The sequence below is a fragment of the Giraffa tippelskirchi genome, chromosome 5, assembly GCF_054371585.1.
Source record: "Giraffa tippelskirchi isolate mGirTip1 chromosome 5, T2T-mGirTip1v1.2.pri, whole genome shotgun sequence".
Classification (NCBI taxonomy): Eukaryota; Metazoa; Chordata; class Mammalia; order Artiodactyla; family Giraffidae; genus Giraffa; species Giraffa tippelskirchi.
The window spans coordinates 35,984,219-36,004,162 of record NC_137279.1 but is presented as its reverse complement, the minus strand read 5'-3'; the positions used below and the strand labels follow the sequence as shown (position 1 = coordinate 36,004,162).

The following is a 19,944-nucleotide window of genomic DNA, read 5'->3' as shown; positions in this document are numbered from 1 at the left end:
GAACCAAGACATGCTGGAACACCAAGACTGACACATAGGAGAGGTTTCTTTTAAAAATAGCAACTGGCTCTGGTAAAGATTGTGCATGACATACGAACACATTTGGCTCTTGCTCTTCACCCACCCCTTTGTTTTCCACAAAAAGAAGAGACTCAAAGAAGATTCCTTCTGAATGTGTATCACCATTTATTGTAGTTTGCGTTAGGAATTGAACAGAGGACACTGTCTGTGGAGCGGCGGGGGAGAAAAAGGAAAAGAAAAAGAAAGTATGTTTTTGTAGAATTCATTTCTTCAAAACACTTTATGGTTTCAAACCCTCTTTTACCCCAAAGGAAATTCAAGAATTCAAGTATGGTAAGTAGGGAGCAGTAATACAAAAAGTCTTTTATGTTTATGTGCGTGTGTGTGGGTGTATGTGTCTCTGTGTGTGTGTTTTACAAGCAGACATACTTCCACATTTCTCGCACCCTTTTTTGCTTTGGTAAGGCCAAGCCCCACAGGACACATCCATACAAACCACCCTGCCTTGAACTCAGAGACTCAAGGGTTGAGGAATTTATTTACCCTCATAGAATAACTGTAAAGATTTTGAAATGTCACAGAGCATTAAAAGAAAAACCCAGCCCCCCCCAACACCCAAACCATAAGACATGAAATCCTGGTACACTTAAATGCTTCCTTTGCTGCAGCTGTTCCTCAGATTCCTGACTTACTATAAGGACCAGAGCAATAAGATACTCTTCATTTTGTTTAGAATAATTAAAAAAAAAAAAAATTAAGGGACATTTCAAAAGAAAAAAAAAATAAAAACTAAAATTCAAATTCTGAAAATATCTTGCCTCTTTTATTAATCATGTCATCTAACACCAATTAAAAAAACAAATACGTGAATATGATATAAAAATACGATCCCGGGATTAACACTTGTTGCAGGCACAGTTATCTCACAGAATATATGTTTGGAGGGCTAAGGAAAGGAGTTTATTTTTGTTTTTGCTTCACTTAAAAAAAAAAAATTCCACAGCAGTGCAAGTAGGATCAGGAAGAGGGTGGGAGGGGGTAGATTCTTTAGCAGCAAAATGTCCAAGGTTCTCTAATCACAATCAAAATCAATGGATACTGGATTTAGGGGGGAAAAAAAAAGATGAAAGGGATGCTGCCCAGACCCATTCGTCATCAATCACTAAAAGACTTCTGCTGCAAAAGCCCCAAATTGTGACATATGAAGGACGTGCTCTATTACACAAGCAATCATCAAATGTGTCCTTCAAGCTTTTGACCACATTTGTCACTTAAATATATGTACAGGAATTGGGCTCCTCCTCTTGTTCACGTCCTTTCAGGTCGCCACCGTTTGGTCGCTCTGGGTGGGCTCATGGTGTATTTTGCCTCCAATGTTTGAACAGCACGTGCGCCATCGCTCCGGTTTGCCTCGCTGGCCCTGGCTGTTTCCAGCAGAAGATGGGCAGGCAGGGTGGTTTAGTGATCACTGTTCTGTTTCTCTCTCATCCAGGCGTGAATCTGTTCTTTCAGTTCTGGCACTGAGAAAAGAAAAGGAAAGAATTAATGCCCTGGATGGGCTTTTCCTGAGAGATGATGCCTGCAGTTCAGTGTAAAGAAAGTGCCATTTATACCCTCACGGAACTGAAGACTGAGGAAGAGGACATGAATAGTAAAGACTGGAATTCTATAGTGGAAAAGAGCAAAGAATGTTTTGTGTCTTTTCCGTTACGAAGTGTCAGAAACCATGGAGTGTCTGGATTTGTTAACATTTCCCCCTTTTGGTTAGTCTCTGATATAGGATTTTTGGCCTCACTAGTCGGGACAGGTGTAGGCTCTGCAGTTCAAGCTCTGCCCTCCTCTACCTGGTTCCAGCATGCTCTCTGTCAGCGTCTGTCGGTTGAAGGGGTCCGTGGGGGAGTTCAGCAAGTGCCGCAGGATGATGGAGCGGTCCATGATGGTGCCAGAGGGCAGCCGCACGGGGTCAGTCATCAGGGTGTCCATTAGAGGGTCTACAGAGACAAGGCAAAGCAAATTCTAATCAAACAATAGTGCCTAAAACTGAAAAAGAATACAAAACAAAGTCCCTCCTATCAGTGAAAAATAGGAACAGCAACCAAATGGCCCTGACCAGGCCCCCAAGTTTAGAAGGAAATCAGCATTAGATAAAAGCACACACTTGACCTTTTGCAGAGGGGAAAGCATCTTTTTGTCAGCTCCTGGGAGGAAAGATTAGAGAAAAAAAGACTAAGATAGACACAGCAGCAAGCAGCGAAGGTGGATGGCTAGAATCAACCCTTCCTCTTAGTACTCATCACAATTCTTTGAACATACGAATCCCTGCCTGCAAAGGCAAGGCTGACCTTAGAATTTTCAGGGCTGTTATCTGGTTTGAAATCAGGCTAAGGATTTATTTCCCCTTGTCATTTATAATATGAACTAAAAGTAGGCAATGGTAATTTCAATTTCAGACCAAGAGTCTCAAAAAGCAAGGAGAGCAGAGAACATCTTCTAATGTTACAGGTTTCAGGTTAAATCAAAGAATTTGGTATAAGAAAAGCAGGTCCACTCACCTCTGAACTCGTCTGGGGCGTCACTGTAGTCAATTTCTGCGCGTGCATTCTTAGCCACAATCTCCTCTACTTTCTCGGCCAGAAGCTTGAACTTCTCTATCGCTATGGTGGATTTGATTCCCGCCTTCCGCATTTTTGAAATAACTTCTTCAAACAACTCTTTGCTGTAGGATCTCTGCAAACGAGGAAAGACAATGTGAGACGTAAATATAAATGGAAAAAAGCAACCTGCAGAAAACATCCAAAGTAGGCTCTGTTTTCTAAAAAAGCCCTAAAATTATATAAGTATATATGAATATACTTTGACATGGCTATAAATACATAAAGACTGGGCTAATCCAAACCAAACTGTACAAGGTCATTACTTCTGGAAGGGGTTTTAGGACTGAGGCAAATGAGAGGAATTAAAAAAAAAAATTAATTACTTTTACAGCAAACATGCATTTCTCTTAAAATTTTAATATTAAAAAGAAAAGGAAATCTAGTCTAGTTCAGTCCTCGCAAGGCACTCAGAAGGTAAAGAATCCGCCTGCAACGTGGGAGACCTGGGTTCAATCTCTGGGCTGGGAAGACCCCCTGGAGGAAGGCATGGCAACCCACTCCAGTGTTCTTGCCTGGAGAATCCCCATGGACAGAGGAGCCTGGCGGGCTACAGTTCATGGGTCACAAAGAGTTGGACATAACTGAAGGACTAAGCACAGCACACAGAGACCCAATACCCTGCAAGAGGAGGTAGACAGGTCAGTTCTTTTCCCTAAAGGTAAACATGGTGAAAACAACTCAAATAGAGTTTATAATCAACAGGAGCTTTCTCCCATTCTTTGATGCTTCTTTAAGATCTTTTAGTTTAATGCTATTAAATGTCAGAAGCTCTGCTGATGGGAGCAGACAGGGATTATGCCTGTGAGAGTGGGACGGATGACCTACAGGGCAAGCCCCACCACAGATCCAGGCGACCCTGGACTTCAAAGCTGGCTTCACCATCTTCCCACTGTGTGGTTTTAGGCAAGGCTCTAACTCTCCTTAGCCCCAGTCTCTTTGGGTGTAAAATGCAGGTAGTAACACCTACCCTACAGGTGCCTAATTTATATCAATCACTGCCATTTCAAAAGAGCAAAGTATATCATATTATTTGGCGTTTAGGCAAAAACACTGGCCACGTGCCACTTTAGTGATACAAAGATAGGCAGGGAATGATTAAATCAGTGACCTGTGATTTCTAAACAAGGATTCACAAGAACATACATCTGTGGGATGAATTCATCTTAGTACTTGCGTTTTCTCAGAATGCTGGATTGAAAGTCCTCAGTCTTCCTTCTATCCTTTTTTTAACTTCAGTTTCTAAGTAAGTGCACACGCTCACTCTCTCCACACACACCCATGCCCCTTATTCAATCCATGTGGGAAAAGAACAAAGGACTAAGTGCTTTTTTTTTTGCCTGGGCCTAGCAATAATAGTTACAGTTTTCTGAAACTAAATTACTACTTTAGTTCAACAGATACTTTATTTGGTATCTACTTACTATGAGCCAGGTAAGCCACAGTCCCCATCCCCTAGGGCTTCCTTGATAGCTCAGTTAGTAAAGAATCTGCCTGCAATGCAGGAGACCCCAGTTTGATTTCTGGGTTGGGAAAATCTGCTGGAAAAGGGAACAGCTACCCACTCCAGTATTTTGGCCTGGAGAATTCCATGGACTGTATAGTCCATGGGGTCGCAAAGAGTCAGACACGACTGAGTGATTTTCACTTCACAGGGAAATAAACAACCAGAAGTTCACAGTCAGATGCTGAAAGGGCAAAAACTTTGCACAGGGTGGCTGCTGCTGTCCACACTACTGTGATGATTCACCTTGAAGGCCTCAGTCCATCCGGTGTTCTTGAAAACATCACCCACTCTATTTCTCACAAGAAATTTTGGTCTTTCCTGGCAGTCCAGTGATTAAACATCCTCTGCTCCCAATGTAGGGGATATTGGTTTGATCCCTGGTCAGGGAACTACAATCCCACATGCCATGCGGCACCCCCTAAAAAAGATGATTGCGTTTTTAACCGACTGACTTGTGCCTGCTGTTGAGTCAACTTCTAAGATAGAGCAGTGGATAAACATTATCAGAAATCAAAGGGCACGTATGATAAGGGGACATGGCATTCAGTGTCAAAGAGCAGCAGCATCAATTAATCAAACACATATAGATTACTGAGCTGCTGCTTCAAGTTCAGCATGAATGGGGCTGGAGAGGAAGCCAAGATGTTTTTCTTGACCTCAAGGATCATACAGAATGGCTACAAAATTAGACATAAAAATATCCGCAAATTATGTATCTGATGTAGGTCTAGTATCCAGAAAGTATTAGAGAACTCACACAGAATATATAAAGAACAAAATAGAAAGAATCCAATTTCAAAAATGGATAAAGGGGAATTTCCTGGTGGTCCAGTGTTTAGGACTCCATGCTTTTACTACCGAGGGCCTGGGTTCAATCCCTGGTCGGTGAACTAAGATCTCACAAGCCACTTGGTGCAGCTAAGACGAAAAAAAAAAATGGATGAAGGACTTGAATATACAATTCTCCAAAAAAGATATACAAATGGCCAGCAAGCACTTGTCATTACAGAAATGCAAATCAAAACTACAGTGAAATACCACTTCACTCCCACTAGGGTGTCTATTAAAAACAAAACAAAACAAAAAGAACACCAGAAAATAGCAAGTGTTGGTGAGGATGTGGAGAAATTAGAACCCTTGTACAGTACTCGTGGGACTGTTAAACACAGAATTACCATATGACTTAGAAATTCTACTCCTAAGTATATCCCAAAGAATTGAAAATAGGTACTCACACAAATACTTTGTCTGACTCTTTGCGACCCCACGAACTGTAGCCCACCAGGCTCCTTTGTCCATGGAATTCTCCAGGCCAGAATACTGGAGTGGGTAGACATTTCCTTCTTCAGGGGATCTTCCCGACCCAGGGATCAAACCCTGGTCTCCCACATTGCAGGCAGATTCTTCACAGTCTGAGCCACCAGGAGACATGGGTTCAAACTCTGGGCCAGCAGGATCCCTTATGCCACAGGGCAACTAAGCCCCATGTGTTGCAACTACCAAGCCTGCGCTCTATAGCCCATGTGCTGCAACACGTGAAGTCAACATGTCACCATGTTCCACAACAACAGAAGCCACTGAAATGAGAAGCCTGTGCACCGCAACTAGAGAGTAGCCCCTGCTCTCCACAACTAGAAAAAAGCCCATGTGTGGCAATGAAGATCCAGCAAAGCCAAAAATAAATAAATGTTAAAAAAAAGGAACTAGGTACTGATGCATGTATAACATAGACGAACCTTAAAAACATGCTACGTGAAAGAAGCCAGATACAAAAAGTTACAGACACTGTATCATTCCATTTTATGAAATATCCAGAATAGGCAAATAGACAAATATAAAAGGTAAAAGACAGAAAGCAGTTTAGTGGTTGCTAGGGGCTGGGGTGAGATGGGATAGTGGCTGCTTAATGGATACAGGACTTCCTTATGGGAGTGATAGAATGTTCTGTAACTAGAGAGAGGGGATGGCTGTCCCAACACTGTGAATGTAATAAATGCCAATGGATTATACACTTCAACATGGTTCATTTTGTGTTATGTGACTTTCACCTCAATTAAAAAAAAAAAAAGATGCTTGGGAGGAGTGAGATTTCAGGTGGGTTCTTTACTATCATTATTTTTTCACGAAACATGGTGTTAACAGACAGTGCTCCAGGAGCATCAGATTGCCATCCATCTGTCTGGAAAGCACAGGGAGATGCAGACATGGACACGGCTCCCAAGTCAGGCTAGGACCTCTCTTCTCCTGGGCTCTCCGGGCTTTGGGCACAGCTGTCCTGTTGCCTGCCTCGCTTCCTCCCACCCTGACCAGGGGGCTCTCTGCTCAGACCTGAGTGTAAAGCTCAGGGCTCCTTGTACTGGTGTCTCCTGTCACCTGTCCTGGGCACCTGTCTTCTACCCGCTGTTGTGCGTGGAAGGCTCTCTGCTCTTTTCTTGCTTGGCCGCCACTTTCTTCTTCCTTTCGTCTTTCCAGGAAAATAAGACACACCAGATGGAACCAGAGCAAATCAACAGCACCGCCCTCAAAGGAGATGACAAAGTGCCACCACCTCCCTGGAGCCTTCCAGTCTTCCATCCTTCCGCCCCTCCCCGCCACCCAGACTCTCTCCCGAAACAATCCAGTTGGCAGGCCCCTTATTGGCTTACAGCCAACATAAATGGAAAGTGTCCAAAAATCGAGACAAACATCACACTGTACAACACAGCAAAAAACCACTTAAAAAGCGTTCTTCTCTCCATGGTGTCACCAGCACTTGTGTGCTAGCTTCAAGGGTCTGGAAGAACAGGGCCACTGAGACATTCAAGCAGACCTGAGTGCCACCATAGGCCACCACCATAATCCATGGGCGTTACACCAGGGAGTGTGGATGGTTTACTGGTCACCAAGGAAAGCAGCAGGAAGCACTCCTTTGGTCTTCACTGTCTCACTGGGTATGCTGTGTTCATCCACACTGCAAACTTTGTGTTACATTAACTTCTTGTCTTGTGGCGGCCACAGTAAAACCTACCAGAAGAGGGAGCAGGCTAACGACCCTTTGGAGTCCCTGACTGTAAGAGTGGAAGAGTCCCTGGGGACTTCTCATACCTGACCTCTGGCTGGGCTGAGAGGCGCCATTCTAGTTGGCCTGCTGCCCAAGGCAAATGTCCTGAGCTCATATGGCCAGCGTTTCCATTTCCTATCCCTCCTAAGACTACCGTTTATCTTCCATTTTTCAATATGTGCAGTATTATACAGTCGCAGACAGGAGAATCATTTTAGCATCTCCTCACAATAACTGCAAACACCTAACCTGTTTCTTTATCACTACTTTTTTGTGGAGAAACTGCTTTAGACATGTGGTTTTTTTCCATTGCAGGCACTCTGTCAAGACCACATCTCCTGCTTACATCTAAAAGTACCTACTACGTATGTGACATATGTCTCAATAAAGCTTTTACTGGAAAAAAACAAAAAAGGACCTGCAATTTCCCTATTTTGACCTTTAGATGATATGTAAGTAAAAAACCTCCTGGAGGGGACTTCCTTGGTGGTCCAGTGGTTACGATGCCGTGCTTCCAATGCAGGAGATGCAGGATCGATCCCTGGTTAGGGAACTAAGATCCCACATGCCATGCAGGGCAGCCAATAAATAAATAAACAACAACAACAAACCTTCTGGAATTCCTAGTGACAGTTACCCTGAGAGGTGAGTAATATCTGGAAAAACAATGTGAACAAAGATGGAGAGATGGAAATGAACATGGAACGCTGGGGCATTTTAAGCGGAGAGCAGAGAAGTTGAGGACAGGGACTCAGGGCAGACACTGGGGAGGAGCCCTGTCTCTGCCCCACGCTAACCGTGTGGCTCTCTAACCTCTGTGTGCCTCCGAGGGCACGAGGAATCCAAGGGACCCCGTATCGCAGGATTTTGTGAGGGTCACAAGTGAAAACATGAAAGGTGGTTAAACCCTGACATGCGGTTAATAACCATTAGCTACTAAGGTGCGGAAGATGCTGCAGGACAGAGGAACGTGGAGGGAGAAGAAGCCCTGTAGATTCTGAAAAATTAAAGATTCTGAAAAATTAAAAATCAAGGCTGGACTGGGGTTGCTGGAACTAAATTGGAAGCTGTGGAAATGAAAACCACAAAATGGATGTGATCACCAGGACCCAAGGAGTAAGGGAGGGAAGGATGTAAAAATAACAAACAAGGTCTGAAACCTGGAACCACAGAATTAACAGCAGCACTGAAGCTGAAGAGACTCCCTGAGAAAACAGTTTCTTCTGAGCTTAACAGATTTGTTAAGCAAGGCCCTTAACAAGACGGGTTACAAACTTAACTGGAAACGGATCTGAGAGCCAAATCTGCTCTTTACACCCAAAGCAAAATAACCGGTTCATCTCCATTTACACCAGACAAGTTTCCTCGCCGCTGTGGCTGTTATTTGTTTACATCCTAAAAACTTCCCAAGCTACATTTTGCAAAGTGTCCCCTTCCTTGATTTCCAGTGGGGAAAATCCAGAAACAGAGGGATGTGCACGGAGTCTGCTGGGACATCCACAGGGAAGCAAACTCAAGTTGCCCGCCCCCCAGGCACTGACCTGGTCATCAGCGATGGCTTTCGCGAACCGGGCACAGTCCAGCTGCAAGTAAATATCGGTCAGTTGGTCCAACAGCTTCTTTGGTTCAAAGCCATATTTCTCGGGGTTTTCAACTTTCAGGTCACGGCACTTCGGGCCACAGAGTTGCTGAAGATTGAAGTTCAGCATCGCAGCCAATCGGGGTCCAAGTTCCTAGGAATCACAGGATAACGGGACAAGTCAAGCTGTCAAGTCAAGTAAGGAGGACCAAACACTCCCCTTTCAGCAACTGGAGGGCCAGGAATTGGCAGGATAGACATTCAAAGAATCCCTTACCTGTGCTATATCATATAAGCTGAAGAAGGACATTCCATTCAGCCTTCTCTTTACTCTCCATTTCTAATCCAACAATTCTAATGCTTAATAGAATGCTGCAGCCTAATGAAATATTTATAAACACCAAAAAAGCAACCTTTTCTTTAAATTTATGTTTTTAATGATAAAAACAATGATCACTTCAAATTTGCTGAGAAACAAGTCACAAAAGTTTGAGTCTGCTCTTTCACCCATCATTTTAGGTTATTATTTTTTTCATAAATTTCAAAAGTTCCTGGCAGTTTAGACAATAGGCACCACTCTCATTTATCAGATGCACAGAGCAGAGATATATAAAAGAGAAGATAAAAACTGTCTTGAATAGTTTTAAATCAAGCCAGTGAAACAAAACAAATGAAACAACTAGAAGATAAGTATGAAATAACATGCTATAACCCCACTAGATGATATAGCACTACTACAGGTGGGCATACATTGTTTAAGGAAAACTGAGAGGGGAAAATCTCACTTCGAGAGTATTAAACAGTGGCCATAAAAATGAGTCTTGAAGGCTTCTCTTTAAGGAACAAGGTTTTCATTAAATTTAATGACTGGATCTATACAAATTCAACTTAAACTTAGCTTTTAAAGGACCTACTCTTGCACAAAGTAAAGTACTCCTGTATTTTTTTTTGATAAATATATATTCTTTAATCTACTATTCTTCACTGAAGTATCATGGAATGTCATCCCTTGGGTTAAGATGAATATATCCACACTGTTATTCTACAAACACTTATCATTTCTGATCCACAACATTTTCCAAATATTTTGTCTTGATAATACATCTGTAACTTTTAAATTATTAAAAAAAAATTTAAATTGGAGGATAATTGCTTTATAATGCTGTGTCAGTTTCTGCTGTACAACGTGAATCAGCTATACATATATCCTCTCCCTCTTGCACCTCTCTCTCCCCGCTGTATCCCTATATTTAATTGTTAAGAAACTGCGAGATAAAAGAGTGATTAAGAATAGAATATAACTGGTAATTTTTCTTTCTGAAGTGGTCAAGTTTTGTGTTAACCAGCCAAGACCAGCCAAGAAGGTGAAAACAGTACAGCAAAGGAAAAACAAAAATGATGGCAAGTAGAGGCAAAGACTGGGGGCAGAAGACCATGACCCATGTGTGCAGACAGCTCAGATCAGTTAGTATATCTTGAAAACAATTAATTTTAATTGACATGAAAATATTAGACTTAGCTTTCAATAATTTCCTTTAAAAATGAAGAATTTAGAGCTAAAAAAGTCTTTATGATAATTTAGTCTCAAATGATTTTTTAAAATATTTCTTTTTATTTATTTATCTGTTTGGCTGTGTGGGGTCTTAGCTGTGGCACAAGGGATCTTAGATATTCATTGAGGCATGTGAACTCTTAGTTCGGGCATACGGGATCCAGTTCCCTGACCGGTCCCTCTGTATAGGGAGCTCGGAATCTTAGCCACCGGACCACCAGGGAAGTCCCTCAAATAATTTTTATAGTGTCTGACCCTCTAAACAATCACATGGCACTGCCTTTGGAGCACCTGAACATAAAATACAACATGACTTAGAGCAGGGACTGGCAAATTCCGGGCTATAAGACACATCTGGCCTGATGCCTCAGTTGAGGCAGTCTTACTGGAACACAGTAACAGCAGCGTTAGTAGCTGAGACAGAGACTGTGTGGCCCACAACATATAAACTATTCACTGTCTGGCCTTTACAGAAAAAGTTTATAGAAACTCCATTTGCAAGGCTTTAAGGGAAGCAAGTGTCTGAAATACCTTGTCTAAATGAGTTGCCGTGTTCTTATGCTTTTAATGATGCACTGTTTGCTTCAGGTTCTGCTGCTCCTGTGTTGAAATCTATTTATGAAAAGACATGAAACGGAAAGAGGACAGGGGAGGGGACCCATCTCGTGAGCTGCACCCAGGACAGGGTGTGGTGATGATCCTGAAGGTAAGAGTAAACAGGGAGGGGACTTTCCTGAGGTCCAGTGGCTGAGGCTGTGTTTCCACTGCGGGGAGCACGGGTTTGATCCCTGGAGAACTAAGATCCCACATGCTGTGCATCCAAAAATTTCTTTTTAAAAAAGAGAGGGAAACTAGAGGAAATACATAGTAAAATTATATTCCACTATAATCATGCTTCCATGTGAACAATGGACTACCAAATCTTAGGTCCCTTTCTTGCCTTCCTCACTACCCTTGTCGTGGACACATTATAACGCCTCTAAACTCTGTGTGTGTGTGTGTGTGTGTGTGTGTGTGTGTGTTGAAGGGGTGGTCAAAGCATAGCAGAGATTTTCATTTCTGCCTCTCAGCTTTGACTTAAGAAACAGGATCCAGGTCTCTTCAATCAAGTCAAAGCCAAACATTCTGTCTACCAGTGACCTATCATAAACCCTAACTAAGGCTCTCAATAACCTTTGACTTCTTGACCATAACAAAGCTACACTGAAGAGAACCAAAGATCTTACATACTGTCAATTATCTACTTAATAAACTCTAATTTCCAATTGATGTCAATTTATACTTTTCTTATAAATAAAACACAGGAATCAATAATGATAAAAATATGCCACAGCTTCAACATTAATAATCCAATGTGCTGTCTCAGCAGAAAGTGAATTAGAAGTGACTGCCTGCAGGCTTTAGTGTATCAACAGAGTGCTGTGCGTATCAATTAGCATAACTTGGAACAAACTCAGTGACAGAATCTAACTGATCGGTGACTATGATGCTAAAACACCCAGAATTTCAATGATGACTATATTTAGTTCTAAGTTGATAGGCTCTGAATGTTGAATCCAACAGACAAAACAAATACCCCCAAGGTTCTACTCACAGGTCTCAGGAACGGCTTCTGGACCTGCTTGGTGAGGATATGGAACATGTCCACGGTCTCCGTCGCCAGGGCAAGATAAGAGCGCGAAACGCGCTCGTCCTGAGCGAGCTGGGACTGGCGAGCCTGCTGCTGATCCTGGGGAACAACGATCAAATGCCAGACACATCTCAGTACTAGTTGCCAGCCCACCAAGCTCCAAGCGCAAGGGAAAAATACAGTCAGCTCATAACTAGGGAAGTGTGTAATACAGCCAACAGATTTGGGGAATCACAGAACCACCTGTATGGCAAATGCTCCAGATTACTGAGGTTTATTCCTTTTGTCATCAGACATCCTTAGGACTTTGAAGAAGGTGAACCTGGCACATGATTTAACGTACACAAGACTCAGTTTCCTCAATGACAAAAAGAAGTCGCCATCAACCTCTCTGCAGGATGAAATAAGTGATGTGCTTGATACACACTGGGGCCTAATAAAGCACGTTCATTGTCCTTAATAACAACCTTTACTTAGTCATCATTATTTTGAAAACATGAGATCTGTTATGCTATGACACTGAAGTCTGTAGGTTTTGCCATGACACCAAGGGCCTGGAGATGGCTAAGCTTTTGAACCACATCTTTCCACACCAGTCAGGCTGTCAACCTTTACAACTGTCAGCGTGCTTGCCTCAGGCTCCATCCTCCTCCTCCTCTGACAGAGGCTGGAACATGAGATAACAAGGTGGATTTGACTCATGGGTAAAGTAAGATGGAGCAGAGAAGGCTCTGCAAGGAATAAAACATAGAAATATCAGGATGGGTTTATATTCTTCCAGTTGCTCAGAGGCCAGCTTACTTTGTGTTGGGGGAGGGAAAACAGCTGGAAGAGCTGATGGAGCCACACCAGTACACCCTAGGAAAGTGCCCGGAGGAGAACCTGCATCAGTGTTGCACGACCTGCCCACTGCCCTCTGGACAGGAATGAAAGGTGAAGCAGGGGGATTGGAAGAACAGCAAAGTGAGAACCACCTCAATGTGTGTCTGGGTGTCTTGCTCATTCATCAATCACAGGCCTGGCCTCTGTTAGGGGATGGAGCATAGAATATGACCAAGAAGGCTCCCTACCTCATGGAGCTTAGATTCCAGTTAGAGAGACAAACAATAAACAGACACCCACCCAAACAGATGTTTAATAAGTCTGATAATGATTAAGAAAAATAAAGCAAGGTAGCAAGGAGGAAGAGTGTGCTGGGGTCAGGGTGCTACTCTGGAAAAGGTGGTCAGGGAAGGCCTCTCTGAGGAGGTGACATTTAAGAAGGTAGCTTGGAGAAGGAAATGGCAACCCACTCCAGTACTCTTGCCTGGAGAGTCCTATGGACGGGGGAGCCCGGTGGGCTGCCGTCTATGGGGTCGCACCAAGTCGGACACGACTGAAGAGACTTAGCAGCAGCAGCAGCAAAGGAAGTGAGTCAGCAAAAATCCAGGGTAAAAGCCCTCCAGGTGGAGGGAACAGCAAGTGCAAAGGCCCTGTTGGCTGGGGGAGAAGCAAGGAGGTGGGTGTAGCCCGGGAAGAGGAGTGAAGGGAGAAGGGTAGGGCCGATAGTGCATGCTCAGGGAGAATTTGGGAAGTCTGGAAGGGCTATGAGCAGAGCAGAGATGAGAAGTTGACAGAGGACTTCCGTGGTGGTCCAGTGGTGGAGACTCTGCACTTGCAATCCAGGAGGCACAGGTTTGATTCCTGGTTGGGGAACTAAGATTTATACATGCCGTGAGGCACGGCTGAAGGAAAAAAAAAAAGTGAAGCCAACTGAGATTTTAACACCATCCTTCTGGAGTGGACATCAGCAAGGGTGAAGGCTGAGAGACCACAAGGGAAGAGGTCAGACAATGAATATATTTTGAGATACAGCCCAGGGGCATTTGCTGAGACAGCGAGAGGAATCAAGGAAGACTCCACAGGTGCTGAGCCAGAGCACTGAGTAGAACACACTCCTCATTTTCTGAGACAGGGCAGAGGAGATCCGGAAAACAACGTTTGGACACAAGTGGACATCCTATTAGAACCCCGGGCAGAGGCAAATCAATAGCTGGTTACATAAGCCTGAATCTACTTACATAAGCCTGAATCAAGAGTGAGCAGAGCTTGGGAGGCACATTTTGGAGTCTTTAGAATACAGACAGTTAAAGCCTTGGAATAGATGAGATTGGCCTGCAGCTGTTTTCAACTGGGGGCATCAGGTACTATGTGGGAGTATTTCCGGTTGCCTGATAACTGGAGGTAGGAGGGACACATTACTGGCATTAAATGGGCAAGAGCTGGAGATGCCCTGCAGCATCTGGGACAGTCTCTCCTGACAAAGAATTACTCTTACGCCAAAACTCCAACCAGCACCCTCACCAAGGAACACACAACCTAGGGAAAGTCGTGTGTGGAAAGAGAAGAGAGGTCTGAGCACTGGGGAGGAGCAGGCAGGGAGAGGGGAGGCAGGAAGTGATTTCAAAGCCAAGTAGGACTGATTTCTGAAAAAGCATTCGTCAGGGATTATTTATGGCCTTTTCCCATCCATTAACACAGAAAAAATCAATAGTATGTGCTCAGTCGCCTCATAAACAAAAGCTCTTATGATAAGCACTGGCCCTGGACAAGACAATGTGCTGCAGAACAACATCCCAACATCAACAGCATAAGCTGGTCCAGCACTGGCATCATGAGCGACATCAAGTGGGTATCACAGGAGCAGAGAGAAAGGTGAGACTTTGCAGCTCCCCTAATGAGAAACCAACTATGAGGGGATATTTGGACAAGATCTCCTTAAAAGGATGGGTAAGAGTTTAACACCTAACAGCAGAAAGTACAGCATTTTGGACAGGAGTGTCTCAAGGCAAATAAAACCACAGGAGCAAAAAAAAAAAAACCACAGGAGCTGAATATCCTGAACATGTTCTCCAGGCTGGTCCTGAACTCAGTCCGCACAATCCACCATCTCTCCTCACGGTTTTCCTCAAGGCAGGAACTACCTCTGACTTACGGGCCAGGAAACAGAGATGATGAACTCAATGAGTGGCAGTGCCAGTTCTCAAACCCAGGTCCACTGGATTCCAAAGCTGGGGCTCTTTCAACTAGAGCTCATCAGTCTCCCTGGCACATTCTGCAAGGGCTGGGGGACTGGGCCAGATTGGAGTCAAAGGACTGGTAAGCTTCGGAGGATTGTCTTAGAGCCATCTGGGGCATGTGGAGGCTCAGGAGCAGGGCTGACTGCAGCCTGTGTGAAACAGAGTGCAGAGGAGGAGGGTTTTGGAGGCCCCGGAGCAAAGTAGTTTAAGGTGTGTTTAAAAATGAATATGAGAGTGATGAGAAGGACAAAGTGTATCAAAAGGGTGGGAAAAGATGACAACCACTGCATTATCTCATGAATACAATTAAAGGGGTTTGAGGAGCATGTTGGCAAGGACTCCAGACAAATTCAGAAATCATGGACTCTGGGTGAAACCCCCTAAAAGGGTGAAGTCTGTAGTTGAAGCACTTTGGCTAGAGTAAGATGTAGAATTCTTATCAAAGCTGCGAGAACACTTGGAATGAAAACCTTCCTCAATGTGTTTCAACACTCGACGTTTGAGGACAGAGGAGCACGGTGGACTACAGTCACAGGGTTGCAAAGAGTCGGAAATGACAGAGCGCCTGAACAACCACCATAAGATAGTTTTGACTCTACGACTTGAGAACCTCAGTAACTTTTTCATTTTGAGAATGCTACTTCCAGTCAAAAAAAAAGTAGTCCTCCCTACTTTCTGGAAAGCAGTTCTGATTTTGAATCTAACAAGACCAGGAACAGAACTAGCCAATATATGAGGCAACCAATAGCTGTCAAGGGCCTAGTAACTGACCAGGGAACCACCTAAACGACTGCAATAAATGTCAGGAGACAGCAGTAGGCGGCCGCCGGCACAGCAAGCATTTCTCATGGAACCTGGCAAGACAAGCCTCTTTTCTATTTATAACTGAACATAAAAAAAACAAGATCTATTGAAAGGAAAAACACTCTATCAGAGTCCTTCAGGATTGTTCACACAGTTGTCTACAGAAGATCAAATCAAATTCTTGTCTAGCAGACAGAATTCTAGAGATTTATTCCCTAGTTACTTTCCTAAATATTCATCAACATATTCAAACAATAAAAGCTCTTCTCCCTAAAAAGCCCTTTACAGTTAAAAAGGCAGAGGAAGTTTCTAGGACACATTCTGAAAGACTTCTCAGCTCATTGTTTGGCTTTAAGTCATGTCTTAAGGTCTCTCCCACTCAAAACCCATGCTCGAATTTCCCAAAAGCCCACAGGAGGGAGATAGCAAGTGCTGGCCAGTCGGTCACATCTAAGCCTTCAGACCCGAGGAGGCAGCCCTCCATGCGGGGCTCCGCCCGGGCCACCCGCAACTGCGTCCTCACCCGGGGCAGCTGGTCCCACTGTTCTTTGTTCTTCATCTCTTCCTGAACTTCGTGGATCCGCTTCAGCGACTCTAGACTTTCATCGAGCAAGAATGTCGTGTCGTTTATCAGCATGTTTATATAGCGGACGAACTGCTTCCCAGAACTAAAAAGCAATTACACAGGACACGGTCACACGTTTACTGGCAGCAAATGTGGCGGCAGGTCCCAGAAAAAACGGCCTCCACCCAAGGGCTACCCACCTCGCCCCGCAGAGCCACCAGCCTCGACACAACTCAAGCACTGGGACCCCTGCACTTCCCCTTAGATTGTGTGATTCTTTCATATTAATTGTGATAAGCTCATTCCAGTGATGTGCTGGAGCCACCTGGCACGGTTCCTCAGAGTCATTGCTAATAACATTCTAGAATTCTGTGAGCAAATTCCCTTGGCAGCTTCAACTCTGGCATCAGTGGAAGTACTTACACCCTGGAAAACCAGCAAGTGCTGATTTCCAGCACCCCCAGCTCCAGAAAGTGGGTTACCAGCACTCCCCTGGCTCATTCCCTAAATAATTTTAAGTAGAGAAAACACTCTTCCAGACTAGAAAAAATATGCTTAAGCTCACCAAGATATAAGGAAAGCACAAATATCCACATGTAAGAGATGAGAGAACTATTGACACAATCTTTTTTATAAAGAAAGACACACTGAAGAAAAATTGGAAGCTGTAATACAGTTAAAGTAGGATATTAACGTTCTTTATAGAAACAGAAGCTTCCAATCTTCGAAACTGTCCTGCAAATCCTATTATAATGGACAGACTACCTGGTGAGCTGAGATGGCTTGGCCCACCTATTAGATTCTGGACCTGTCAAATTAGGAGAGAAAAGAGGAACTACTCTTCAGGATCTATTGCTGGGAAATCAGAGGGCAGCGGGGGCCTTGCCTTGGGAAGACAGGTACCTGTTAACAAAGGCAAAGGCCTGGGTATCAGGAGACTGGAAGTTCAGAATGAACACTCCTAATCAGCACCATGCAGGTCGAGCTGTAGGCATGCCTGGTTTCCTAAGCTCACTAAGCTCACTGCAAGCTTTTGTTGGCATGTACTTCTGACAACAAAAACAGTTCACGGAAAGAAAGAACTAACCTAAAGGGTTTACTTTGTGGGAAGCTATCAAAGAAATGACTACTCCACTGGCCATACTTCCACTGTTGAACGGTAATTCAGTTAACAAGTGACAGCTAGGCTTGATCAAGGATTGAATATGAGTTGCAAATATCAGAGTAGATGGGATAAAATTTCTTCTTAAGACTAATTCAAGAGATCAACATTTTCATCTACTTTTCTTTTTAAAGCACATTTAAAAAATTTCTTTTTAATTGGACGATAATTGCTTTACAATGTTGTGTTGGTTTCTGCCATACAGCAACATGAATCAGTCACAGGTATACATATGTCCCCTCCCTCTTGAACCTCCCTCCCACCTCCCACTCATCCCCCTCCCCCACGAGGTTGTCACAGAGCACCAGATTTGAGCTCCCTGCGTCAAAGATTTGAGCTTGCTGCGTCACACAGCAAATTCCCACTGCCTATCTATTTTATATGTGGTAGTGTATATGTTTCAATGCTGCTCACTCAATTTGTCCTACCCTCTCCTTTCCCCACTGTGTCCACAAGTCTGTTCTTTATATCTGTGTCTCCACTGCTGCACCTCTCCTTAAGTAACTTAGATGGCATTACTAATGTCCAGGTTTAAGCAGTCACTGAAACTTCAGGTTGGTAATGAGACAAACTTCATCAAAGTCTAGGCCCTCCCTACAAAGGACATCATTTCAAATGACAGCCTTCACACTAGCTTCTTTTGAACCTGAAGTCCTCCTAACGCTTCTAACTCTAAAGCTTGAGTTCAACATATTCAAAGAGTGCAGCTACTGCTGCTGCTGCTAAGTCACTTCAGTCGTGTCCAACTCTGTGCGACCCCATAGACGGCAGCCCACCAGGCTCCCCCGTCCCTGGGATTCTCCAGGCAAGAACACTGGAGTGGGTTGCCATTTCCTTCTCCAATGCATGAAAGGAAAAGTGAAAGTGAAGTCGCTCAGTCATGTCCGACTCTTAGTGATCCCATGGACTGCAGCCTACCAGGCTCCTCCATGCATGGGATTTTCCAGGCAAGAGTACTGGAGTAGGGTGCCATCAAAGAGTGCTAGAAGATCCCATTTCAGCCATTCTGTAAATTCATGTAATACTGTAATCAAGAAACACCAAAAAACACAACACTTCATCTCAGAATAGATTCTGTCTCCATGTACACTATGCCCAAAGTATCTTGACAAATCTAAAATTCAGCAAAGTCTGGCAGGCACAGATTTTGATAATCCTGCTCACATTTAGCAGGACCATCTGGAAAACTTAGAGAAGACCAACCAAACAGTCAACAAGAACCAGCTGGGAAAGCTTTTAAGTGGCTGTTCTCCCTCTGATTTGCAAGAAGGCAAGTGGTGACATTAGGGGCCCAATACTCACTTGAACTCCTCCATAAAGGTGCCGTGGTGAGCTATGTTTTGCCAAAGGCTTTTAAAAATGGTGCTAATGTGATAGCGAATGGTGAACTTGTCGTAGAACTCACTGGTGGCGCCGGTGTGCTCAACGTCTGAAGAAGAAAGACAACAGGCTGAAGGATATGGACTTTCTTACCTTTCTCAAAGCAGCTATTGCTGCTATAAGATTAATGAGTAATACGAATCTGCAAAATCAGAGATGTGATGCAATTTTGTCTCTATCTCATAGGTAAGGCAGAAGAGAAATTACAAGTGGTTTTGAAGACAGACTTTCACAGTGAAGAAGGGCAATGACACAGTAACAAAATGAATTGGTCTGGGAAAATCGCTGGGCATCCCTGGGCTAGCATCACCAATAACCAGAGCTGAATTACCATACCTCCCCCAACTGTTACTAGTTTATAACTTTCCTGAGCAGGAAAAAACTGGGTTAAATTTTATTAAGAGCAACGTATCTACTGAATGTGACTATTACTTTAACTACTTTTGTATAACTGACATTTTAAAATATGTATCAAAGTAGAGAAAAGCACAGTAAATCTCTATGTACTAGTCATTCATTTACCAGTTATCATGATCCACGTAGCTTTTAAAATGGAATACAGATCAAATTTCTTCTAAAAAGACAAATAGCTTAAGCATGAGAAATTCCTGAACTCGTGACAAATTTTAAAAAGAGGGAAAACTGTCAGGTAAAGACAACAGACTTAAGGAAAAGATGCAAGACACTACAAACGCGAGTGGGAATAAAAACACAACATATTCAAAGACTGATCCCCAAGGATATTCATTAAAGTACTATTTATATGGAAAAAAATATGAACAATCTAATGCCTAAGAGAGAACACAAAAAGGTATTTGTGATATAAATCTGTCAATGCAGCAGACACGAGTTCAATTCCTGGGTTGGGAAGATCCCCTGGAGAAGGGAATGGCACCCATTTCAGTCTTCTTGCCTGGAAAATTCCATCACCACAGTCCATGGGATCAAAAAGAGTCAGAAACGACTGAGCACACGCACATGCACACACAAATAA

General features: G+C 43.6%; 1 protein-coding gene across 22 annotated transcripts in view; it reads right to left on the bottom strand.

Annotated features, from left to right (window-relative positions):
• Positions 1 to 169: 169 nt before the first annotated feature.
• UBE4B (ubiquitination factor E4B) overlaps positions 170 to 19,944 on the bottom strand; it is a 125,952-nt gene continuing 106,177 nt past the window's right edge. For 15 of the 22 annotated variants that reach the window (XM_081489367.1, XM_081489369.1, XM_081489377.1 and 12 more), the window contains 7 exons: positions 18,873 to 18,999; positions 16,367 to 16,511; positions 11,945 to 12,079; positions 8,761 to 8,952; positions 2,574 to 2,748; positions 1,866 to 2,012; positions 170 to 1,541 (listed from right to left, as the gene is read on the bottom strand). In XM_081489367.1, coding sequence (XP_081345493.1) covers positions 1,480 to 1,541; positions 1,866 to 2,012; positions 2,574 to 2,748; positions 8,761 to 8,952; positions 11,945 to 12,079; positions 16,367 to 16,511; positions 18,873 to 18,999 — 983 coding nt within the window. In that variant the 3' untranslated portion in view covers positions 170 to 1,479. Of the gene's footprint in view, positions 1,542 to 1,865; positions 2,013 to 2,573; positions 2,749 to 8,756; positions 8,953 to 10,881; positions 10,963 to 11,944; positions 12,080 to 16,366; positions 16,512 to 18,872; positions 19,000 to 19,944 lie in introns of all 22 variants that reach the window. The other 7 variants (XR_014053410.1, XR_014053406.1, XR_014053407.1 and 4 more) reach the window with 3 other exon arrangements.